The sequence below is a fragment of the Canis aureus genome, chromosome 31 (genome assembly GCF_053574225.1).
Source record: "Canis aureus isolate CA01 chromosome 31, VMU_Caureus_v.1.0, whole genome shotgun sequence".
Lineage (NCBI taxonomy): Eukaryota > Metazoa > Chordata > Mammalia > Carnivora > Canidae > Canis > Canis aureus.
The window spans coordinates 22,145,610-22,166,207 of NC_135641.1; the positions used below are offsets into that span (position 1 = coordinate 22,145,610).

A 20,598-nucleotide genomic window follows, 5' to 3' on the forward strand; every position below is an offset into this window, starting at 1 on the left:
AAACTTTTTTGCCCATAAGCTTACAGCTTTGGTCTCAGTTTGGTTTGTAGGATCCCTGGGCCTGTGTCCCAAAGTATTTATTTGTATTCCACACCAACCTTAACATACTCAGAAATGTTATTTGAACACAGCTTGAAAGCAGGAAAAAACTGGCAGTAAAGAGTAGAAAAGCAGCTCTTCTGTAAATGGCAGCTGCTGGGCGGGGGTAGGGGGTAGTTTCACAGTCCTCTCTACACCCATCTCTGGTTTTGTTATCACTTTCCCTATTATTCCATGTATCTTTTCTATAGGATGTATCCCCAGAGTGGAAGTGGCAGGCATTGCAGAGGCTTGAACTGCTCACGTAGATGACCCTTCCTGGCTGGTTAAGAATGTGAGCAATGCCTTACAAGTCTCCTCCAGAGGGGAGGTGGCAGGTAGAAAGCAGCCGGTAGAAACAGGGATGAGGGCCCAAGGCTGCCTCGTGCCAGGGGAGAAATCTTGAAGTGGAACTTCTTGGTAGTAGGGAATGTCAGTACATACCCTCCACCCACAGGACACAGTGTTCCAGAACTGTTAAGAGTATTTGGTCTCTGACAGCTTTGGTAGAAGAGGGGACCTTGTAGAGGTTGAGAAGGCGGATGGAAGGGCCCAAAATGCTAACGGCCACCATCACTGTGTGCTCTAATGAGTTGCCACTGGCAAAGACAGGGTGTTTTCCAGCTCTGCTATGTATCAAGCCTTCTTCCCCTGTTATTGAGAAGCACCTGTGCCCTTCAGTTATTTTCAATACCACTTCCCTCCCTCAACTTCTTTTTCTCCTTTCCCTCCCCTCTGCGTGCCCCATCCTTCCCCACTTCCCCTGAAGTCTGACTGAAGGTAATTTTAGCCAAGCCTCACCAACCAGCCCAGATGGGTTAGGTGTCCCTCTGCAGCCTTCAACTTGCTGCTCTGTAATTTCTGATTTTCTTAATCCCCAGTTCCAGAATGTAGGACCTTTATCTTGTTCAGCATTCTATCCCCAAATGCCCCCAAACACCACATAAAAAAAGACACTCAGCAAATGTTTAATTTATTGAGTGTGTCAGGGTATAGTTCTAAGTTACTACATTTGCATTTTTCTCGAGATACTATAATAGCTACAAATAGAGGTACAGGTCAGTCTTTTCTCTTTATACAATATAGACAAAAAGCACTGGGAAGCTAGACACCAATCAGCTATTCTTCTCGTGGTACCAGGTGATCCATACTGCTGAGTTCCATCGACTCATTAATGTACAGCATTACAACGCCACGTCATTTGTTCAAGATCACAGAATAAAACGTGAAGTCTTCGATTCGTTTTACAAAACCCGCAAAACCCTACAACAAAATCCTACCGGAAAAAGGTGACCAATCTCATTTATAAACATCAATGTTAACAGTATGTAAACTGTAACAAAACATAGCAAGATACAAAACCTAAATCCTAGTTACACAGATACAACTTCTAATTAACAACCTACTTATGATGCTACTTATGACGGTAGCTTTTTCGCGACCACCAAGACCCTGGTGGCCACGTTGCCACCAGCCCTCACCAGGGGCTGATGCCAGCCGTCTCAGTGGCCCTGGCCCTGGCTCTGGCCCTCATACTGGCCTCCGCTCTGGCTTTGGCTCTGGCCCTGTCGGCCTCGTCTGCCAGGGCCTCACGGTACTGCACTGGCCAGTGCTGGGGTTCTTTCTTATGGAGTTTGGCCACGAACCCCAGGACCTTCATCTTGCTGATTTCCAAGTTGCTCCGGGGACCCCAAGAGAATTCACATTCGGGCGGATTGCTGTGAGGCACCTGCCTGTAACTGAGGTATCGCTGCTGCACAAAATCTTCCATAATAAGCCTCTTCGGGTACCCGAAGAGGAAGTGGTACTTGGAGGGACGCACCCCCAACCGACGTAGCATCTCCCAGACCTGTGTCTCCCTGGCACTATTACCTTTCATGTAGATAAGGCCCAAGATCATTATTAGGAGACCCAATCTGGGGCCACCTCCTCCCAGATCCTCCTCCTCCTCCTCCTCCTCAAGAGGTTTTAGTTTGTTGATCAGGATGTAAGTGTGCTGCTTGCGGCCAAGCTGTTTCAGCTCGAAACCAAAGACGTGGCGCAGGTGCTCTGCGGCCCTTGCGATGATCTCAGGCGACAGATCCTTCTGGTCTCCGATTACGTATTTCACCATCTCGGAGCGAGTGATGGGACTCTTCTTCTTGTCCTTCACCAGCAGGAACTGCACCAGCTCGGCCACCGTCCGGTCCAGGCGGCGGTAGGCCCTGCGCCGGGCCGAGGCTTTGGCTGCCAAGGTCCTGGCGCCTCTCGGGGCGAGGGCGGGCTCTGCAGGCCCCTCCTCCCTGCGGGCGCCGAGATGCTCCCCGGGGGTCTCCTGCAGGAGGGGGCTCGCGGCCTCCTGAGAGGCGGCCAGGGCCTGGGTCTCACCGTCGCGGCCGCCATCCTTCTCCCCCTCGGCCCGGAGGATTGGGAGGGCCCCGCTCTCGGGTTTCTGCAACATGCCTTCGGGCGGGCAGGTGCAGAGGGCGTGCACGGGCCGAGGGGTGTGCGAGCCGCGGCGCAAAGCCCCGGCGGGGGGGCGGGACAGAGGCTGGGGGAGCGGGAGGAGGACCGGGCGAGAGGGCAGAGGCGTGCTTTCGGGACGCTGAGCCGCACCGCCGCGCTCGGGGCTCGCAACGGCTGCCGCAACGCCGCCGGCACCCCCGCCCCGCGCGCGGCCCCGGCGCAGCCTGCGTGTGCGCCTGCGCGCCGGGCCGCCGGGCCACTTCCGGCCAGCGCAGCCAAGATGGTGGCCCCCGGGCCGCGCGAGGCCCCGCCCCTTCCGGCGCCCTGCGGCTGTGGGGTCGCTCCAGGGGCGGTGGGAGGTGTGAGCTCTGCGCGGAGTCTTGGGCTCCGGGGCTGCAGGAGGCCAACCAGCGCTTGCTCCTCTGAGGCCTGCAGAGTGCGAGTGTGTCCACGGGCGAGGCGGCAGGCGATAGGCGTGGCGTTTTTAGGCACGTCTTATCAACAAGTGCTTACTTTAAGTCTGTGTACCCAGGATTTTGAGTGATAATCCTGGCTCAGGTGCAGAGCGCGGGACAGGATGCCAGGGAGATGGACATGTGCTCCAGACACGCTGGGAAACCACTACTGGGAGTTGGGAGTAGTGTCCAGACCAGATCTCCTATCTTTACAGTCTCCCTCCCCCGTGGCGGTGGCCGTGGCCGTGGCCGTGGCGGTGCGGAGGAGGATGGACTGCAAGTAGGGACGACCAAGTGCTGGGAATCCAGGTTGGAGGCGTGTTAGAGTGCAGAATAGGAACGGAGACTTGGCTTGGCTCGGTCACTGCTGTAGCCCCGCACCAGCACAGTGCCTGGCACCTATACTATTGCATAAATATTGCAAGATGGTTGATGAGGGGGTGAGGATCGCAGATTCTACAGGGGTGAGAGGAGGATAGGGCTGGCAGAAATAGTGATGGCAGGAAAGGGGTCACAAACTACTCCCATGACTTCTTGGCATACCCCCAGTTCTTGCCTCTTTCTCCTTCTCACTTTCCCTCCCTCTTGCCTCCTTCCTCTCTTTCATTTTGGGGCTCAGCCTAAATGTCACCTTTCCAAAGCCTTCCTTTAAAAAAAAAATAATAATAATAAACACAAAGCCTTCCTTAATCTCCATGCATGGAAGTTCTTTACTGCCATCCCTGAATCAACATAGCAATTTACATTTATTTAACATCCTCTTATACAGACCTTATGTACTAGGCCCTGGTCCTTACCACTTTTCAAGTATTTGTTTGTTTAATTCTCATTAAGTCACTGTTAACATCATCCCCATTTTATAGATCTGTCCTTTCCCATGGTGTTTGCTATTTACCAGCTGTGTAATCTTGGGCAAGTTACCTAAACTCCCTGCCCCTCAGTTACCTTATCAATAGGATGGGTATAATAGCAGTCACAACAGTATGGAGATTATATGAAGTAATGCATATATAGTACTTAATGCAGTACTCAGCACATATTGAGTGTTCAATAAATGTTACCTATTATTTATTGCATATTTTAATGTGCTGATACTGTGCTAAGTATTTACATATCTAAGTCATAACAGCCCTGCTAGATAAGTGGTATTATTATCCCCATTTTATAAGTGAAGTAACACACAAAGAGGTTAAGTAACTTCCTCAACATCACATGGCTCAACATCACTATATTTGAAGCATATAGTACGACTCTAAAGACCATGCTCGTAACCACTATATTAATAGATGTTAATTATTATTGACCATACTCTGCTTTGTATTATAATTAAGTGCTTATTCTATTACTCTCCAAAACCAAACATCCTAAAAGCAAGGCTGTCTTTAGAACCTCTCAGAGTCAGCACTCAGTATATAATTGTCACTGAATAAATGACGAAAGGCTTTTTTTTTACCACAGGAAATAACATTTATTTTAAGTAAATATCTGACAGTCAGATTTTTCTAGATGTAATCATGAGCTTTTCACTTTAAAAACTTCTGAAAATGTATATCCACTTATACTATATGACTTATAAAAACTGAAAGTGTGTGAATGAAGCAGAAGGATTTTTATTACAGTCTAGCTTGAGGCTGTTACTAGTTTCCATTGTGCCAAACATTCTGTGTACAATATAATTTAGTCCTCACAAATCCCTATTAAGAGGGTATTATTACCCTCATTTTACAAATGGGAAAACAGTCACAGAAATCACCTGTCTCAGGCAGCCTGGGTGGCTCAGTGGTTTAGCGCCGCCTTCGGCCCAGGGCATGATCCTGGAGACCCGGGATTGAGTCCCATGTCAGGCTCCCTGCAGGCAGCCTGCTTCTCCTGCCTGTGTCTCTACCTCTCTCTCTGTTTCTCATGAATAAATAAATAAAATCTTTAAAAAAAGAGAGAGAGAGAGAAATCACCTGTCTCAAACCAACTATCTGGGGATCCCTGGGTGGCGCAGCGGTTTGGCGCCTGCCTTTGGCCCAGGGCGCGATCCTGGAGACCTAGGATCGAATCCCATTTCGGGCTCCTGGTGCATGGAGCCTGCTTCTCCCTCTGCCCGTGTCTCTGCCTCTCTCTCTCTCTCTCTCTGTGACTATCATAAATAAATAAAAATAAAAAAAAAAAAATCAGCTATCTGTTAAGAGCTGGACCAGTGACGAGAACCTAGATCTCTCTATTCTGAAGACTATACTCATGACTGTACTCATGCTGGGCTGCCTGGTTATCTGTTTCTCCTGAAGGTAGAGAGAATCACTCCTACCTAGAAGGACAGTGCTAGAGATAAAACAGCCCATTTATATATTTCTCTCAATTCAAGCATTGCCAAGAAGGTATGCAAGAGATATGCATGGGAGGGAGCACACAGGAGATACACTGAATGGAAAGAATTTTGAGGGATGAATTTGCAATAATATGACTGGATTTTAAAAACTGAATGACTAATACTGTGCACAAAAAAAGAAAGAAAGAAGAAAGAAAAAGAGAGAAAGGAAAGAAAGAAAAAGAAAGAAGAAAAGAAAAAGAAAGAAAGAAGAAAGAAAGAAAGAAAGAAAGAAAGAAAGAAAGAAAAGAAAGAAAGAAAGAAAGAAAGAAAGAAAGAAGGAAGGAAAGAAAGAAAGAAAGAAAGAAAAAGAAGAAAAGAAAGAGAAAAAAACTACTGGTACAATACGGGATGAGTCTGGCAGACATTATGTTGAGTGAAAGAAGAAAGATACAAAAGATTACATACAGTATGATTCTGTCCTGTTTAATTGGATGTTCAAGACAGGTTAAACTAATCTATGGGGATAGAAATTAGGACAGTGGAGGTCTAGAGTGGGATTGACTGGAAAGGAGTATGCAGGAACTTTAAGGGAGTGATGGATATGTTCTGTGTCTTGATTTGGGCATAGGTATTTGTCAAAACTTGTCAAACAGTTCCCTTAATATCCATACATCTCACAATATACAAATTATATCTTAAGATTATTTAAAAAAAGATTTTAAAACCCTAAATGAATAGGCCTTTAGATATAAGAGACAGGGAGAGGCATAAAAGGTGAATGGCTTTGTTTTTACCATTTGCCAATTCCTGCATGCTACAGTGTTCTACTTAAGGAAACTAGACAATCATTTTTAGACAATCATTCTTGATTGTGCCTGCTGCTTGTACAGGACAGGTCGACTCTTTAAACAATCCTAACCTAAGCTATTAAAGGGAGGAAATGCATATGTCTTTGTTGGTGAGGGGGTGGCAGCAAAACAAATACTTGGATGACTATTACCTTGAAACCTTCCTGAAGGATGATCTTTTGTAACCTAAACTAGCCTTTGAAAGCCCACAGTGCTTAGCACTGTTTAATATGTGGAGAGGAATAAGGGAGTTACACTGGAAAAGCAGAATTGCAGGATGAATTATCCTGGAAATGTCCAGCACTCTGTGGGCGTAGAAAAGGTGTGTCCCAGAACAAAGCCCTGAACTAGGTCAGAAGTCCTGAGTTCTGGTGTCCCTCCTCACTCACTCATTCTGTGACCTTGCACAGGACACTTAACTTCTCGGGGCTACTGTTTCCTCATCTTTAGGCCTGACAACCCTTGCTTTGCCTGTCCCCACAGAGTTATTTTGAGGTTAAGTAAGATTATAAACGTAAATATACTTTTAAAGTGCTCTATCATTAAGAAATGTAAAATGCTACAGACTTTTTTTTTTTTTTTTGGTAAGGATAAGTGGTAGAAAAAAATCTCAGTAATGAGTGTGACTCGTCTCTCATGCAGACATTTTGGAACGAGTTTACACATTCCTGGTTGAAAAAACCGTCTGGCCAAAAAAGATTAAATAAAGAAATGTCAAGTCCTGACACTCCTTCTAAGGCCAGTGAATGCTTTGGTGGGGAGCCAGGGTTATCTTGTTGGATTCCTTCTAAACTTGGCAATAGAGTCCTCCAAACTCTTGAGTGCCTTCTTCACAGAGATGCTGAGTAATGTCACCCCGGATTCGAGTGTGCCCTGATCTGCACAGGTGCTTGTGTCTTCACTATTTCTTCTGACAGTTTTGACAGCCGTGCAGCTGATCCGGCTCAAAGGAGGGATCAGAGGAGGAGCTTTGTCCCGTATTCCTGGGCCAGGGGGAGAAAGGAGCCTGTTTTTTTCACAGCAGAATGGGCAGAGCGTGAAGCCACGGGTCCTGTAGGAGCGGCTGGGATTGAGGCAGGATGGCTGGGCGGATGATTCGATCTGACTTGGGTAATGAAAATTGTTTGTTACCGTTTGAAGAGCAATTGTGTAAGCAACAGTGCTTCTGTGTTAGGCTGCCTGTGACCCACCAGTATCTGTAACGTAACACCCATCGCAGAGGAGGAGCGGACCCTGGCCAGCGGCGGGAGGAGAGGGATGGGGTGCACAGGGCCCCCTTCTCCCTCCTCCAGCGTCCCACCCCCTCTCTAAACCTCGAAGGAGAGTTGGCGAGAAGGCATTTGCCACCTGGACACAATGAGGCCCAGTGCGAGGGGCAGGCGTGAGGCTGGCCGGGAGCCAGGGCCCCGGTCTGAATGGCCGTCGCCAAGGGGCTGCCAGGGGCCCATCTCCATCCCTGAGAGGCCGGGCGGGAGCAGGGCGGGGGCCCTCAACCCCCACCTCCGAGGCCCAACTCACACCATCCGCTGGCCGTGATCAGAATGCGCGGGACCCACGGGCTTTGAGCAGCTGAACGGGGCCGTTTCCCCTCCGCTGGCCGCCAGTTCATTTGGATTAGGGCAGGCTCTCCGGAGTCCCTTTGTTGGCTGCTTGTTATTCCGCACGCACGGAGCACTGTGCATTCATCTTTATTAGTTCTAATTGCTTCCCTATTCTAATGGGATCTTGATATTCCCATACAATTGAAAGGAAATGTATTCATTAAAATAATTCTTCTCCTAACTGCCGCTTCAAGCTGCTCCTCTAAGTGACATTGTCTCTCTAGCCGTAGCCTGCTGAGGCCTCTTATTAAGACTCTAGTCAAAAGCCAACTTTGGGCCGCAAACTTTCCTTGCAGGAGTTTCCAGACACTGAAGCAAGGGCGCTTTTTAATCGGCTCACCCACTGAAGTTGGATGCCAGCTGGTATAATTGGGGGTGCTGCTCCGGGCCGGTGGGGGGAGAGGGCTCGCCTCCAGCTCTGCCTCCCGTAACAATGACCCCTTTCTGCACACCAACCGGCTAATTTCGAGAGGGCTTCCTCCCCCTCCGCCTGTCATCTGTGTGAAACTTCTTGTTTATGCCACAAGCAGTTACTAGGTGTGTTCTAAGTGCGAGGCGCTGAGTAAGGTGCCGTGAGAAGTGTGAAGGCCGAGCTGGAGTCTCAAGGTGTTTATGGTCTCCGTGGGTGGCTCCCAAGTCCTGGTTCCTAAAGTCAGGCAGGAGAGGAAAGGCAGGGACCGCTCTCTCTATCCAGAAAAGCTTAGTAGGATAGAGAACTCAGAGAAGCAGGCTGCTCTTCCTAAGTGTGTTTGATTTAATAGCCAAAATCTTGCAAGCCATGAGATCAGGGGGTAATGCAAGAAGCTTCTCGGGGACATGGGGAGCCACTGATCAATTTGGGGGGAGAAACCATTATAAAAAAGCATGTGTAAATGTACGTTCCGTTCTTCGCAGGAGTGACATAAATAACCTGCTAGAGGAGCTGGGGGGAGGGAAGGGGGCCATGCGCTGGGTAGGACACGGTTGTTTGAATGTGATTTAATCCCCGCAAGAGAAGCATGATTATTCCCCATTTTACAAATGAGATCGAAGAGAGGAATTAGGTAGTTTGTCTAGTGTCGAGAGCTGGAGGCGGGATTTGAACCCCAGCCTCCCGGTCCCGAAGCACAGGCTGTTTCCAGGGCATCATGGGATCTCTCACGTCGTATCTGTCAGGAGCGAACCCATCAGGAGCCATCAGAGGAGCTTCATGCGGAAGGTGGTGTTGGGCTCCCCTTGGGAGGGTGGTTTGTCAGCACACAGAGCTGGGTTGCGCAGGAAGCAGGAGGCTGGGAAGAAGCTGGCATTTCAGGAGTTGACATTTCCGTGCAGGTGGCTCGGTGACTGGGGACAGTGCAGAGGAGCAACGGGAAGAAGGCAGAGAGGCCTGTGGGGATCGGGTGGTAGAGAGCCTTGCCTGGCAGGAGTTGGGATGTCAGGCTGCAGGGACTTCTCCACGCAGGATACTTGAGCCTCCCGGTAAACACAGTATTTCCTTCAGGAGCATCAATTTTCCTTGAGGTGAATAATTTTAAACATCTTCCTATTAAAGGAAATTCAGATATATCATGGAGTAGAATGTAAAATTCTCATGCATTTTTAAGAGAAAACAGAAGCCTTCAAAGAGCACTTGGGTGTGCTGGCAGGAGCTTGGGGCTGCGCGGTCCCCTGGGGGAGCTGAAGGCATTTCTTTTGTCTGCTGTTGGTGAACTTCAGCGGGAAAGTTTGAGGAGTACTGACTTTGGATAAAATGTTTTGACTTCAGAAATAAAATAATCAGCTGTGTCTTAAGAAGGGTGGCAGGGCTTGGAAGTAAGATTGGACAGGGCAGGGACTGAGGGCAGGAGTCCCCTAAAGAGAATGTTGAGGTAAACTCTCAGGAGACATGAAGGGCCCAAGGGGCTGCCCGGGGCCTCAGGGCCCGCATCTCTGCCTTGGCCTATCTGGAGGGGCCCAGCTGAGATAATGCCCATCCCCTACAACACACCTACCCCCCACCCCAACACGCTCCTTCATCTTGAGGGACTCAGCGGTTGCTCTAGGATGGCCGGCGAGGCGGTAGCAGAAGCAGCCAAAGGAGGGCCTGGGCCAGGGTCAGCTCCTCACAGAGGCCCTTCGTGCCCTGGTCAGGTCACCCAGCACACTGCCTGCCAGCTGCCTTCCAGCCCAGCAGATTTATAATTAACTGCCCCCTCTCCTCTTGGAGGGGTGACATTTTTTAGATAGTTTGGAATTTGTCTTTTAAAGCATTTTTTTTTAAGCATTAAAAGTTTCTTAGTGATCTATTTTTTTCTAATTTTAAAAGGGATTCTTTATTGTACAGCATTGAAAAAACCTTGAACATCTAAAAGAGTAAAACAAAAAATTCCTCTAATTCCACTACTCAGGGGTAACCACAGTTAACAATTACCTTGGTGTGTATCCTCCTCCCATTTTTCTAAAGGTATACATTTTAATTTTTTAAATGGAGTTATTTAGTTTATACTGCTTTATATTTTTTTTAAGATTTTTAAATTTATTCATGATAGACATAGAGAGAGAGAGAGAGAGGCAGAGACACAGGCAGAGGGAGAAGCAGGCTCCATGCAGGGAGCCTGATGCGGGACTCGATCCTGGGTCTCCAGGGTCACGCCCTGGGCCAAAGGCAGGCGCTAAACCGCTGAACCACCCACGGATCCCTATACTGCTTTATATATGATAGATGTATACTGTACATCTTTCACACTAATATTTTTCTGTAACATAATGGTTTGTGATTGAAAATACTACTCAGACTCCCTGTTACCTTTAGTTTTTTAAAGATTTTATTTATTTATTCTTGAGAGACACAGAGAGAGAGGCAGAGACACAGGCAGAGGGAGAAGCAGGCTCCCTGCATGAGCCTGATGCGGGACTTGGTCACAGGACCCCAGATCACGCCCTGAGCAGAAGGCGGATGCTCAACCACTGAGCCACCCAGGTGCCCCTCCCTGTTACCTTTAAAGGCTAATGTTACCTACTCAGATTGTTTTCAGTTTTTCTTTATTTTTTTAAAAATTATTTTATTTAACAGTTTTTCTTTATTAAGCACAATGTGATGAAGTTACTTGTGGCTAAAAATGTAAGCACCTGTCTTCCTGCCATTCAGAAATCATACCTCTTTACCTTTCAGAGCCTATCCTTACAGATTTTATTCCATGCACATATTTATATCTGTACCCAAATACATGCACCCAGTAAAGTCTGTAAGTCTGGTATAAATATATTCTATGAAAATAACACTATTTGCCAACCTGCTCTTCCTTCTTACTATATGATGATTATGCTTGTCATTTGACAGTGTCTAATATTATTTTATTGCTTTCTAATAATACACTGTGTAAGTACACAAATATTGCTTTGTCTTGCGGTTCCTCATTTGAATTTTTTCTGCAGCATTCATTTTTTATTATTTTTGAGAGAATTCTTTAAATACTCAAGATATTAAATTTTTTTGTCATTTTGCAAATTTTTCCTGGGTTATTTATTTTTCCTTGAGACTTATTTAAGGCAAGCATTTTTCTCTTTATTTTGTGATTATAGAAATAAAACATAGTCATTGTACCAAAGTTTAAAAACACAGATAAAAAGAAAAATAATTAAAATTAAGTAACCCTAAATCCTCCCATTGGAGATAACTACTCTTAATATTTTAGAATGTATCTTTCTAGGTTTTCCTACTTGCCAATATATATAAGAAAATGACCATATAGGGCACCTGGGTGGCTCAGTGGTTGAGCGTCTGCCTTCGGCTCAAGTCGTGATCCTGGGGTCCTGGGATTGAGTCCCACATCAGGCTCCATGCAGGGAGCCTGCTTCTCCCTCTGCCTATGTCTCTGCCTCTCTCTCTGTATCTCTCATGAATTAATAAATGAAATCTTTAAAAATTAAAAAAAAGACCATATAGATATGATTTTTAAAAAAACAAAACTCTTCTATATCTATTTCTGTGACCTACTTTATGAACTAAATCCATTTTGAAAATCTTTCATGTCAACACAAATGCATCTGAATCATCATAGATTAAATTAATTTTATTTTAAAAATAGGCAATACTGGGGATCTCTGGGTGGTGTAGTGGTTTAGCACCTGCCTTTGGCCCAGGGCATGATCCTAGAGACCAGGGATCGAGTCCCACGTGGGGCTCCCTGCATGGAGCCAGCTTCTCCCTCTGCCTGTGTCTCTGCCTCTGTGTGTGTGTGTGTGTGTCTATCATGAATAAATATATAAAATCTTAAAAAAAAAAAAGATAATACTTGGGGCACCTGGCTAGCTCAGTCGCTACAGCCTGTGACTCTTAGGGTCATGAGTTTGAGCCCCACATTGGGCATAGAGATTACTTAATTAAAAAAGTAAGCACCTTTACATAGTTCAAAAATCAAAATAATATAAAAAAAGTAGACACTGAGAATTCTTGCTTCCATGCATGTCCTGCTTCACCTGGTTTTCTTTCTTTAAACATAGGATTTTATTAGTTTCAGGTGTACAATATAGTGATTCAACAATTCCATAGATCAGCTGGTGCTCATCACGACAAGTGCACTCCTTAATCCCCATTTCTCTTTCACCTGGTTTTCTGCTTTTCCCCTCCAGTAGGTCACTGCTTTTAATACTTATAATGTTCCTTTTTGAAAATACAAGCAAATGCAATTATACTCCATCCTTTCTTACACAGAAGTTAGCACACCATATACATTATTAGGCACCTAAAAAAAAAAATCAAACCTAATAGTATATAGTGGAGACTTTTTCTTACCACTATGTAGAGAGTTCCTGGTATATCATGGTGTAGATGGACCATGATATCTAATCAATTTCATATAATTGGGCATTGTGGTTATTTTCAAACTTTTAGTATTACAAACAATGCTATAATACATGCAAATATGATTTCTGTATGTGTGCTAATATATGTGCAGGAAAAATTCTAAAGGTGAGGTTGATGAGTCAAGGGGTAAATTTATTAATGGTATTAATGGAAGATGCCAAATTGGCCTTCATAGGGGTATACCATTTTGTATTCCTACCAGAATTATATGAGGATGCCTATTTCCCTACAACTTCCTACTGTCAAGGGTATTTTAGATATGTACAAATCAGATAGGTGAAAAATGGGTATATCATTGCAACTATAATTTGCACTCTTCTTATTAGTGAAGTTGAATATTCTTTTATGTGCTTAAAGGCCATCCGTTTTTGCTTTTTACTCCCCCTGAAAACAGTTAACTTTTCTATTTTGTTATTGGTCTCCTTGATTTACAGAAATAAATTATGTATTACAGCGATTGACCCTTTGTGAAGTGACTTGTGATTTTTTTCCCTCCAGTTAGCTATTTTCTGTTTTTTGTTTTGTTTTTTGTTTTTTTTTTTAAATTATGGTGCTTTTATCATACGGGAGTTTTAAGACTTCTATATAGCTGTTACTTATCAGTCTTTTATTTCATGATTTCTGGATTTTTAATCAATTAAGGTCTTTGCTATAAGATTATAAAGGAGTTATATTAATTTTCAGAAATTTTTAAAAATATCTTTTAAAAATTTGAGTATAGATGATACACAGTGTTACATTATTTTCAGATGTACAACATAGTGACTCAATCTTCTGGTAATTTTGGGCAGCCTGGGTGGCTCAGTGGTTTAGCACTGCTTTCGGCCCATGGCGTGATCCTGGAGGCCTGGGATCAAGTCCCACGTTAGGCTCCCCACATGGAGCCTGCTTCTCCCTCTGCCTGTATCTCTGCCCACCTCCCTCTCGTGAATAAGTAAATAAAATATTTTTAAAAAATCTTCTGGTAATTTTATAGTTTTATTTTGTGCATTTAAATCTTTGATCTAGCTGATGCTTATCCTGGGGTACTATGTGAAATACTGGCCCAATCTTTATCTTTTTCCAGTTAGCTAAGCACTACTTATTAAAAAGTCTGTCTTTGCCTCACAGATTTGATATTTATCATATATCAAATTTTCTTTTTTTTTTTTTTTTTTTTTTATATATCAAATTTTCATATATTTGTGTCTGTTTCTGTTCAATTGGCCTATTTATGTATATAACATCATTTTCAGTAGCTGCACAGTATTGCTTCTTATGTGTATAAAATACTTTGACAAATTCATTTTTGCTAAACATCAAGGCTGCTTCCAATTTTTCAAATTCCATGAAGCGCCTCAGTGAATAAAATCCTTGCACACATTTTATATGTGTTTAGTGGATCAATTCTTTCCCTTGGATAAATTTTATACATGGAATTACTGGGTCAAAAGGTATGTGCCTTCTTAGGCTTTTATCATACATATTGCCAAAGTGCCTTCTAGAAAGATTGTACCAATTTACACTCCCTCCAACAATGTATAAGTGCCGATTTCCCCTCACCCATGCCAACTCTCGGTATTATCATTCTTTTTAATCATTGCCAATCTGATCAGCAAACAAGAAAAAAAGGTCTCTCATTGCTGTTTTAATTTGCTTTCTTTGAATGCTAGTGAGGTTGAATATTTTTTCAATTTATGGTGGTTTTTGATGTACAGAAGTTTTTAATTTTTTATGTAGTCAAATCTATCAATCTTTTCCTCTATGGTTTCTGCTTTTGTTGACATATTTAGAAAGTTCTTCCCCATCCTAAGATTATAAAATATTCACTTATTATTTTCTTCTAGTACCTTTATGGTTTCAGTTCCATCTTTATCCATCTGGTATTAATTTTGATGAATGGTGTGAGCTGGGAAATAACTTGTATTCTTTATTTATTTATTTCCCAAATGGATACCCTGTTCTTTCATCACTGTTAAGAAGCATATATTTGTGTGTGTGTGTATAACTATTCCTAAAATGAACATCTTAAACAGCTGGATACTCAGGCTATTCCAGCTCTAGGCTTTGGGTCATCATTAGAAATAATCAGTTATCATACTAAGTAGGCAGATATGGCACTTTCCAACATATGTGGGCTTTTGAGTCAAACTGGCCAAATTTGACATTTAAATCCCAGCACTGCATCTCCATGCTTGGGCAACTTTGTGCCAGCTCATAATCCTCCTTGAGTCTCGGTTTCTTCATCTGTAAAATGGGGTCATAATACTTATCTCATAAGGCTGTGATGAGAATTCAATGAAGTAATGTTTGTAGCAACTGTCAACATATGCCTTACATATCACAAACAGGCAATGTGCATCACTTGCCCTTCGCATGGCACTCCCCCCCCTTCATCTCATGATCCCCTGAGGCCCTTACTGTAAATAGGATATGCTGGAGAGGGGAGGGGTTGAGTGCTATGTTTGCTTTTTATAGGTTTTCTATCTTTACACTTGTGATCAGACTCTCATTTGTTATGTCTTGCTGCTTTTAGTGTTGTTTCATTAGCAGCCTTTCTCTCCCCTTCTAAATATGCCTCTTCATCTTACACCAGCTAGGAAACCAGACAACTGGATTGTTAGAAGTGTATATAAATTAAGAGTAACTGGGATCTGAGTGAGGGCCTGAGGGCCTCTCCTGTTGTATAATGTGGTGGTTCCCAAGTCTAACTGCACATTAGAATCACCTGGAGAGCTTTTAAAGCATATCCATGCCTGGGTCCTACCACAGACCAATTAAATCAGCATCTCTGGTGGTGGGGCCCAGGCCTGTGTGTGCTTAAAAAGCTCTGCAGGTGATTCTATCTTGCGAGCGGGCCTAAGAACCATTGGCCGAGTGCGCTGGCTTTGTGAGATCTGTATTCATACTTAGTGGTCTCTCATTCTGGCTCTTTCCCAAAATGTGCCTCAAGTTGGGGGGTTCGCTTTGGAGCAGAAGGCCAGATGGTGGAGATGTCACGGATGTTCTGGAGGCTGCTGCTTGCTGAATTCGAGCAGCCCCGATTCTCAGATCTCTATCACCCTGAGAGTCACATTCCTCTGGACATTTAGCCATGATGTTGGCAATTTCTCTTCAGAAAAACAGAGCCACCCCAGGCCCCTCCCTGATACCTCCTGCCTCTAGAGGCTTCCTGGGACCACCATGGTTTTGACTCCTGAGGAGAGTGGGAGGTGAAGAGAATCTTGAGAAGATACCTTTAGGTTTATTTCTATTTTGTTTATTTGCTTATGTGTTTCTTTTTTTCTCTTGGGCCTTTCTTTCTCTCCCAAAACACACATAGGTGACACATGGCAAGGCTGCTTGGTTCCCAGCTTCAGTGGATCCATTTTATCCAGGGCTGGAGCCACTCTCTCCTAAAGGCAGGGTTACCCCCACCAACTATTGGCAGACCTACTCTGTTCTGGTAAAATAGATACAAGTGTGCTCAATACAGCCCACAGGATGTCCTAACATTGAGGCTCTTTGCTACAAGATTGGCCTTCATCTCATCTCACTCTCTAGTTCTGATAACCTGACTGTGGGCTTAGCCCGTGGGCTTGAGTCCCCTTCTAGGTCTCACCTGGTTCCACCAGACCCTGTGGGAAGAGTCACCACCTTTTCTAATTAATTGAAACCAACTCCTCCAAGCTTAGCAATGAAGGGAGAATCTCAGTAGAGAGAGGTGACTAGAATTTTCCCTTGGGGTTTCTCACTCATCACTGACACTAGTCAGTGTCCCCACCCTCTGATACACACATACACACACATATACACACGGAAGCCAAGACCAGGCTGGATCCTTCAGACCAGCCTTTATTGCAAACTGGGGATAACAAAAGAGAAATAAACAGAGAAAGTGACATGACTTCATAGAATCTCATTTACAAGATATGACTTGATCCTGAGGGCTCAGAGCCTGCCTCCTCCTTGTGAGGGGGCTGCCTCCATGTGGTCACTTACCATCACAGCAACCCTGGCCTTGGGGCAGAAGCCTGGACAGCTGGCTGTTTGAATGTTCAGATGGATCCACTAAGAGAATGAAGCCAAGGAGATGAGAGTTCCCCTTCTGCCTGGTGCCACCCTCTGAATTTCGATTCCCGTCTGAGGAGCTGCCTCTTCCTGGGAGGATTGACACGATTGTGTCATTCCTTTTGTGGGAAATGGGACTTTGGATTCAAGTAAGGTTTTCTTGATCACCAAGGCTGCATGCAGGAAGGACTGGAGTGGACACACAGCAGCTCCCCTAACTACCTTGACCGCTAGAAGTGTGGTTTATATCCAACCACAGCTACAAAGTGTGGTTATATCCAACCACAAAAGACACTGTAGGTTCTTTTTTTTCTTTCTTAAGATACTTTCAGTCGAGAGGCATAATGTCACAACACTGTGAAATACTCTGTGGTGTTGATTCACGATGGAGCCATAGGTGAGCAAACCAGGGGTTATTTACAGAGTGCTGATGATACAATTTTCAAAGAGGTCCCAATAGTTGTCAAGAGGGAGGAAAATACAAGTGTCTAGCCGTTTGCTGAGACTTTTTCTCTACCTGCAAGGCCAGGTGATGTAACTCTGCCTATTTTGGTGCTGATTTCTTCTTTATGCCCCAGAGAGACCTTGCCCCTATGCACTGTGGAATGGCCTTAGCCTAAAACCCCAACAAAACACAAATGTAGCAGGACACAACAAAACACTGGAGCCAGCGTGCGATGTGCTCATAGACTTACCTAATGCTGTCTGTCTGGTTTGTGTTCCTGGAGGTTGTATGGCCTATCATTCTTTGTTCCTTATCAGTTGGATAACCCCATAAACTCTGGCCCAGTGAGGCCCAGTGGAGTCAGTGCTGCCCCCTAGAGGCATTTTAGAAACGCATGGCCTGTTTATGTTAACGGTGTACTAACTTGGGGAGGGTAGAGGGAACCTGACTTCTTGCCTTAGGTTGGCCAGTTTTGTATAATGAAGATTTGTCCTGCACTTCACATGACATTTGAATGCTCCACTGGACATTCATATAGATAAACTCTCTTTACATTGGCCTGAGCCTAGAATGTAATTCCATTTTGTATGTAAACAACAAAGTACTTTTTGTAATTTTAATATACACTGCATTTTTCATAAATGCTAGCATCATATAAATCAAGAGAATACTGTGTTTTATGTTTACTAGGAGTTGTTCACCATTTCAGGAAAGCACAATAGCAACAGCCAAATGCTCATGGTATTTGAGTTGCCAAAATAACACACCTCTGTTCATCTGCATTCATACATATCTGTATGAATATATAGTACTATTTAGACTTGTTTCAGAACATCAAATATCAAGAAGTACCCATAATGTTCTAGTCAATATTTTTTACTTCTCTTAAATTCAAATTTATTCATTATAAATGGGTATAATCGTCTTATATCTTCTAGTGTAGTTATACTCAAACATTTACAGATTAAAATGCATATAATTTTAGGGGATCCCTGGGTGGCTCAGTGGCTTAGCGCCTGCCTTCGGCCCAGGGCATGATCTTGGAGTCCTGGGATGGAGTCCCGCATCGGGGTCCCTGTATGGAGCCTGCTTCTCCCTCTGCCTGTGTCTCTGCCTCTCTCTCTGTCTCCCATGAATAAATAAATAAAATCTTTAAAATAAAATAAAATAAAATAAAATGCATATAATTTTATTCTAAATTACTTCCCTTTAGTTCTGTATCCTATAGTTATAGCAGTATATTGATTCTTTTAAAAATTATCTGTGTAGGTGGGTTATATTATCTCTCACTTTCATTTCAGGAGAGTGAAGGTGGTCTCATTTGCTATAAAATATTTGCCGTAAGAAGGGAACATCGGGTGTGCTGGGATTGGGCCTCCCTGCACAAGGCAGCCTCCTAGAGAGTGTTTTATCTAATTTTCACAATAGCTCTGTGAATAGCTTTGTTCCTATGATGACCACCATTGTGCACAGGAGGAAACTAAGTCACAGAGCCATGAGGTAAGTTGCCCAAGGTCACCTATCTGGAAAACGGGGGGCGGGGGGATAGCCAGGATTCTAGAGCCCTCTACCCACTAGGTCTGCCCATCTCTCCCTTGATTTGTTCCTGTGCTCAGGGCCTTTCTACCTGAAAGCCCATCCTCTGGCCCTGTGAGGCCTCTTACAGGGCTCAGCAGGGACTCAGACTGGAGGTAAAAATGACTTTTCTCTTTCGGGTAGAAGCTCAGTAGAGTAAATCAAAAGGAGGTGTTTTGCAAAGAGCAGACCACTAATAAACTCTGTGGTGTGAATGAAGGGATGAGCACTTGGTTGTGTTTTGGGAGAGTGGTGCTGGGTCCTTCAGAATAGCCCCTGGACTTTTAATAATTTATTTCAGTACTTTCTTTTTTTTTAAGATTTTATTTGTTTGAGAGAGAGAGAGAGAGCACAGAGGGAGAGGGAGAGAGAGAAGCAGACTCCTCACCAAGCAGGGAGCCCACGCTGGGCTGGATCCCAGGACCCTGAGATCATGACCTGGGCCAAAGGCAGATGCTCAGCCAACTGAGCCACTCTAGGCACCCCTTATTTCAGAAATTGATGTGAGTTTTCCAGGGGTTGACACTAGGGTCAAAGGGTTCCCGGCTCAAGGATGGACACTTCTATTGTCTCCCTGGGGCTGAGGGAGGCTGGCTACTCCCCCCACCCCCAAGGAAGCAATAGGAACCAACACATCCTTCTCACTCTTTCTCCATATTCCTTGGCATGGGTTCCAGGCCCTGGAGGTGGGTGTTTTGTAAATAACAGCCTTTCTTTGGGCCCTTTGGTCTGTGATCTGACTCTGGGGTGGGGTGGGGTTGGGGGGGTGGGATACCAGCTCCGGCAAAGGACTGCTCTGTTTCTTACGGATCTTTGGCAGGGTCTCACTCAGAGCTTCTTCTTTTTCATTCAGCAAATATTTTCTGGGCTCTTGTTTTGTGCCAGCTGCTGGGGTGCAGGAATGAGCAACAACACATGGTCCCCACCCTCCAGAGACTCAGATTTAGGACAAAGGACTGACTTTTGCAATAAAGTGTGGAAAGAGTGGTGACAAAGGAACACATAAAGGCTCTGGGAACCCAAGTCTGACCCAGACTGGGGAGAAAAGGGAAGCCTTCCTGGAGGAGGTGTCAACTATGCTTAGTCCCAAGGGAAGGTTATGATTTAGCAGAGACCAAAATATATTAGGATCCCAATAGGGAATGATGACATACTCAAGTTCGGATAATTTGAGAAAGGTTTGTGTACAAAGGGGTTATTTGCAAAGGTGTAGGGAGGGGACAGAAGAACACCACAGACCCCACAGACACATAGGGCCAGTAGCCGCAGAGCTATCACCACCTTTAGGCCAGAGGAAGTGGGGAGGGGTGGGGGATTTTGTACTCTGGGAGGAAAGTGTAGTACAGGCCACCTTGACAGGAGGGACCTCCCATCTTGGACCAGCCAGCCTGATACAACCTCACCTTACAGAGAAGGATTAAATACCCTGTCCTCACTCTTTCCTCTCCTTGAATCTCTGCTGGTGCTCTCTATTGGCAAAACTCAAGCAGAAGCCAGAGAGCACTGGGGTTTGTGGATGCAATCCTACAAGGCAGTGTGGGGCCCTGAGCAGGACGGGAGTGCATCTGAGAGGCAAGCCGAGGACCTTCAGCATGCTGGCCTAGGGCAGGCATCCCCAAGTAGGGAAGCGTTTGTGAAGTCCCAGAGGTGGGGGAGAGGCTGCCTGGTGGGGAAATGTGTTCTTGAAAGCTAGGGCGTGGTGGAAGGGGCCCTTCTGAACATTTGGAAATTTAACCCAAAGGCAAGGGGCTCGCTAAAGAATTTAGACAGGAGGTGATGTGATTAGATTTGGGGTTTAAAATGGCCACTCTGCCCCTGGTGAGCAGATGGTCTGGAGGCCTCACTTCGGACCAGAGACCGTGAGCCTGAACCAACACAGTGGCAGTGGAGAGAAAAAGAAGTGGATGGATTTTGAGAAACTTTTAGGAAGTAGACCCAAAACGTGATGCAGAATCAGATGTGGTGGTTGAGAAAGAGGGAGTGTCAGGGCAATGCCCT

The 20,598-nt window shown here is 44.9% G+C and overlaps 1 protein-coding gene and 1 long non-coding RNA gene across 5 annotated transcripts in view; one reads left to right on the forward strand and one right to left on the reverse strand.

Moving 5' to 3' along the window:
• Window positions 1-1,030: 1,030 nt before the first annotated feature.
• MAGEF1 (MAGE family member F1) lies at window positions 1,031-2,746 on the reverse strand. The gene has a single exon (XM_077879949.1). It carries the CDS (start codon window positions 2,516-2,518, stop codon window positions 1,556-1,558), a length of 963 nt encoding a protein of 320 aa, XP_077736075.1. The 5' UTR covers window positions 2,519-2,746; the 3' UTR covers window positions 1,031-1,555.
• Window positions 2,747-5,656: 2,910 nt separating this feature from the next.
• Window positions 5,657-20,598, forward strand: part of LOC144302519 (uncharacterized) — a 48,831-nt gene continuing 33,889 nt past the window's right edge. For all 4 annotated transcript variants that reach the window (XR_013369413.1, XR_013369412.1, XR_013369414.1 and 1 more), the window contains exon 1: window positions 5,657-7,235. This is a non-coding gene — a long non-coding RNA (uncharacterized LOC144302519). The remainder of the gene's footprint in view (window positions 7,236-20,598) is intronic.

What these genes read in the sequence shown, in the direction of transcription:
- MAGEF1 (XM_077879949.1), bottom strand. Translation starts at nt 2,518, where the DNA reads ATGTTGCAGAAACCCGAGAGCGGGGCCCTCCCAATCCTCCGGGCCGAG.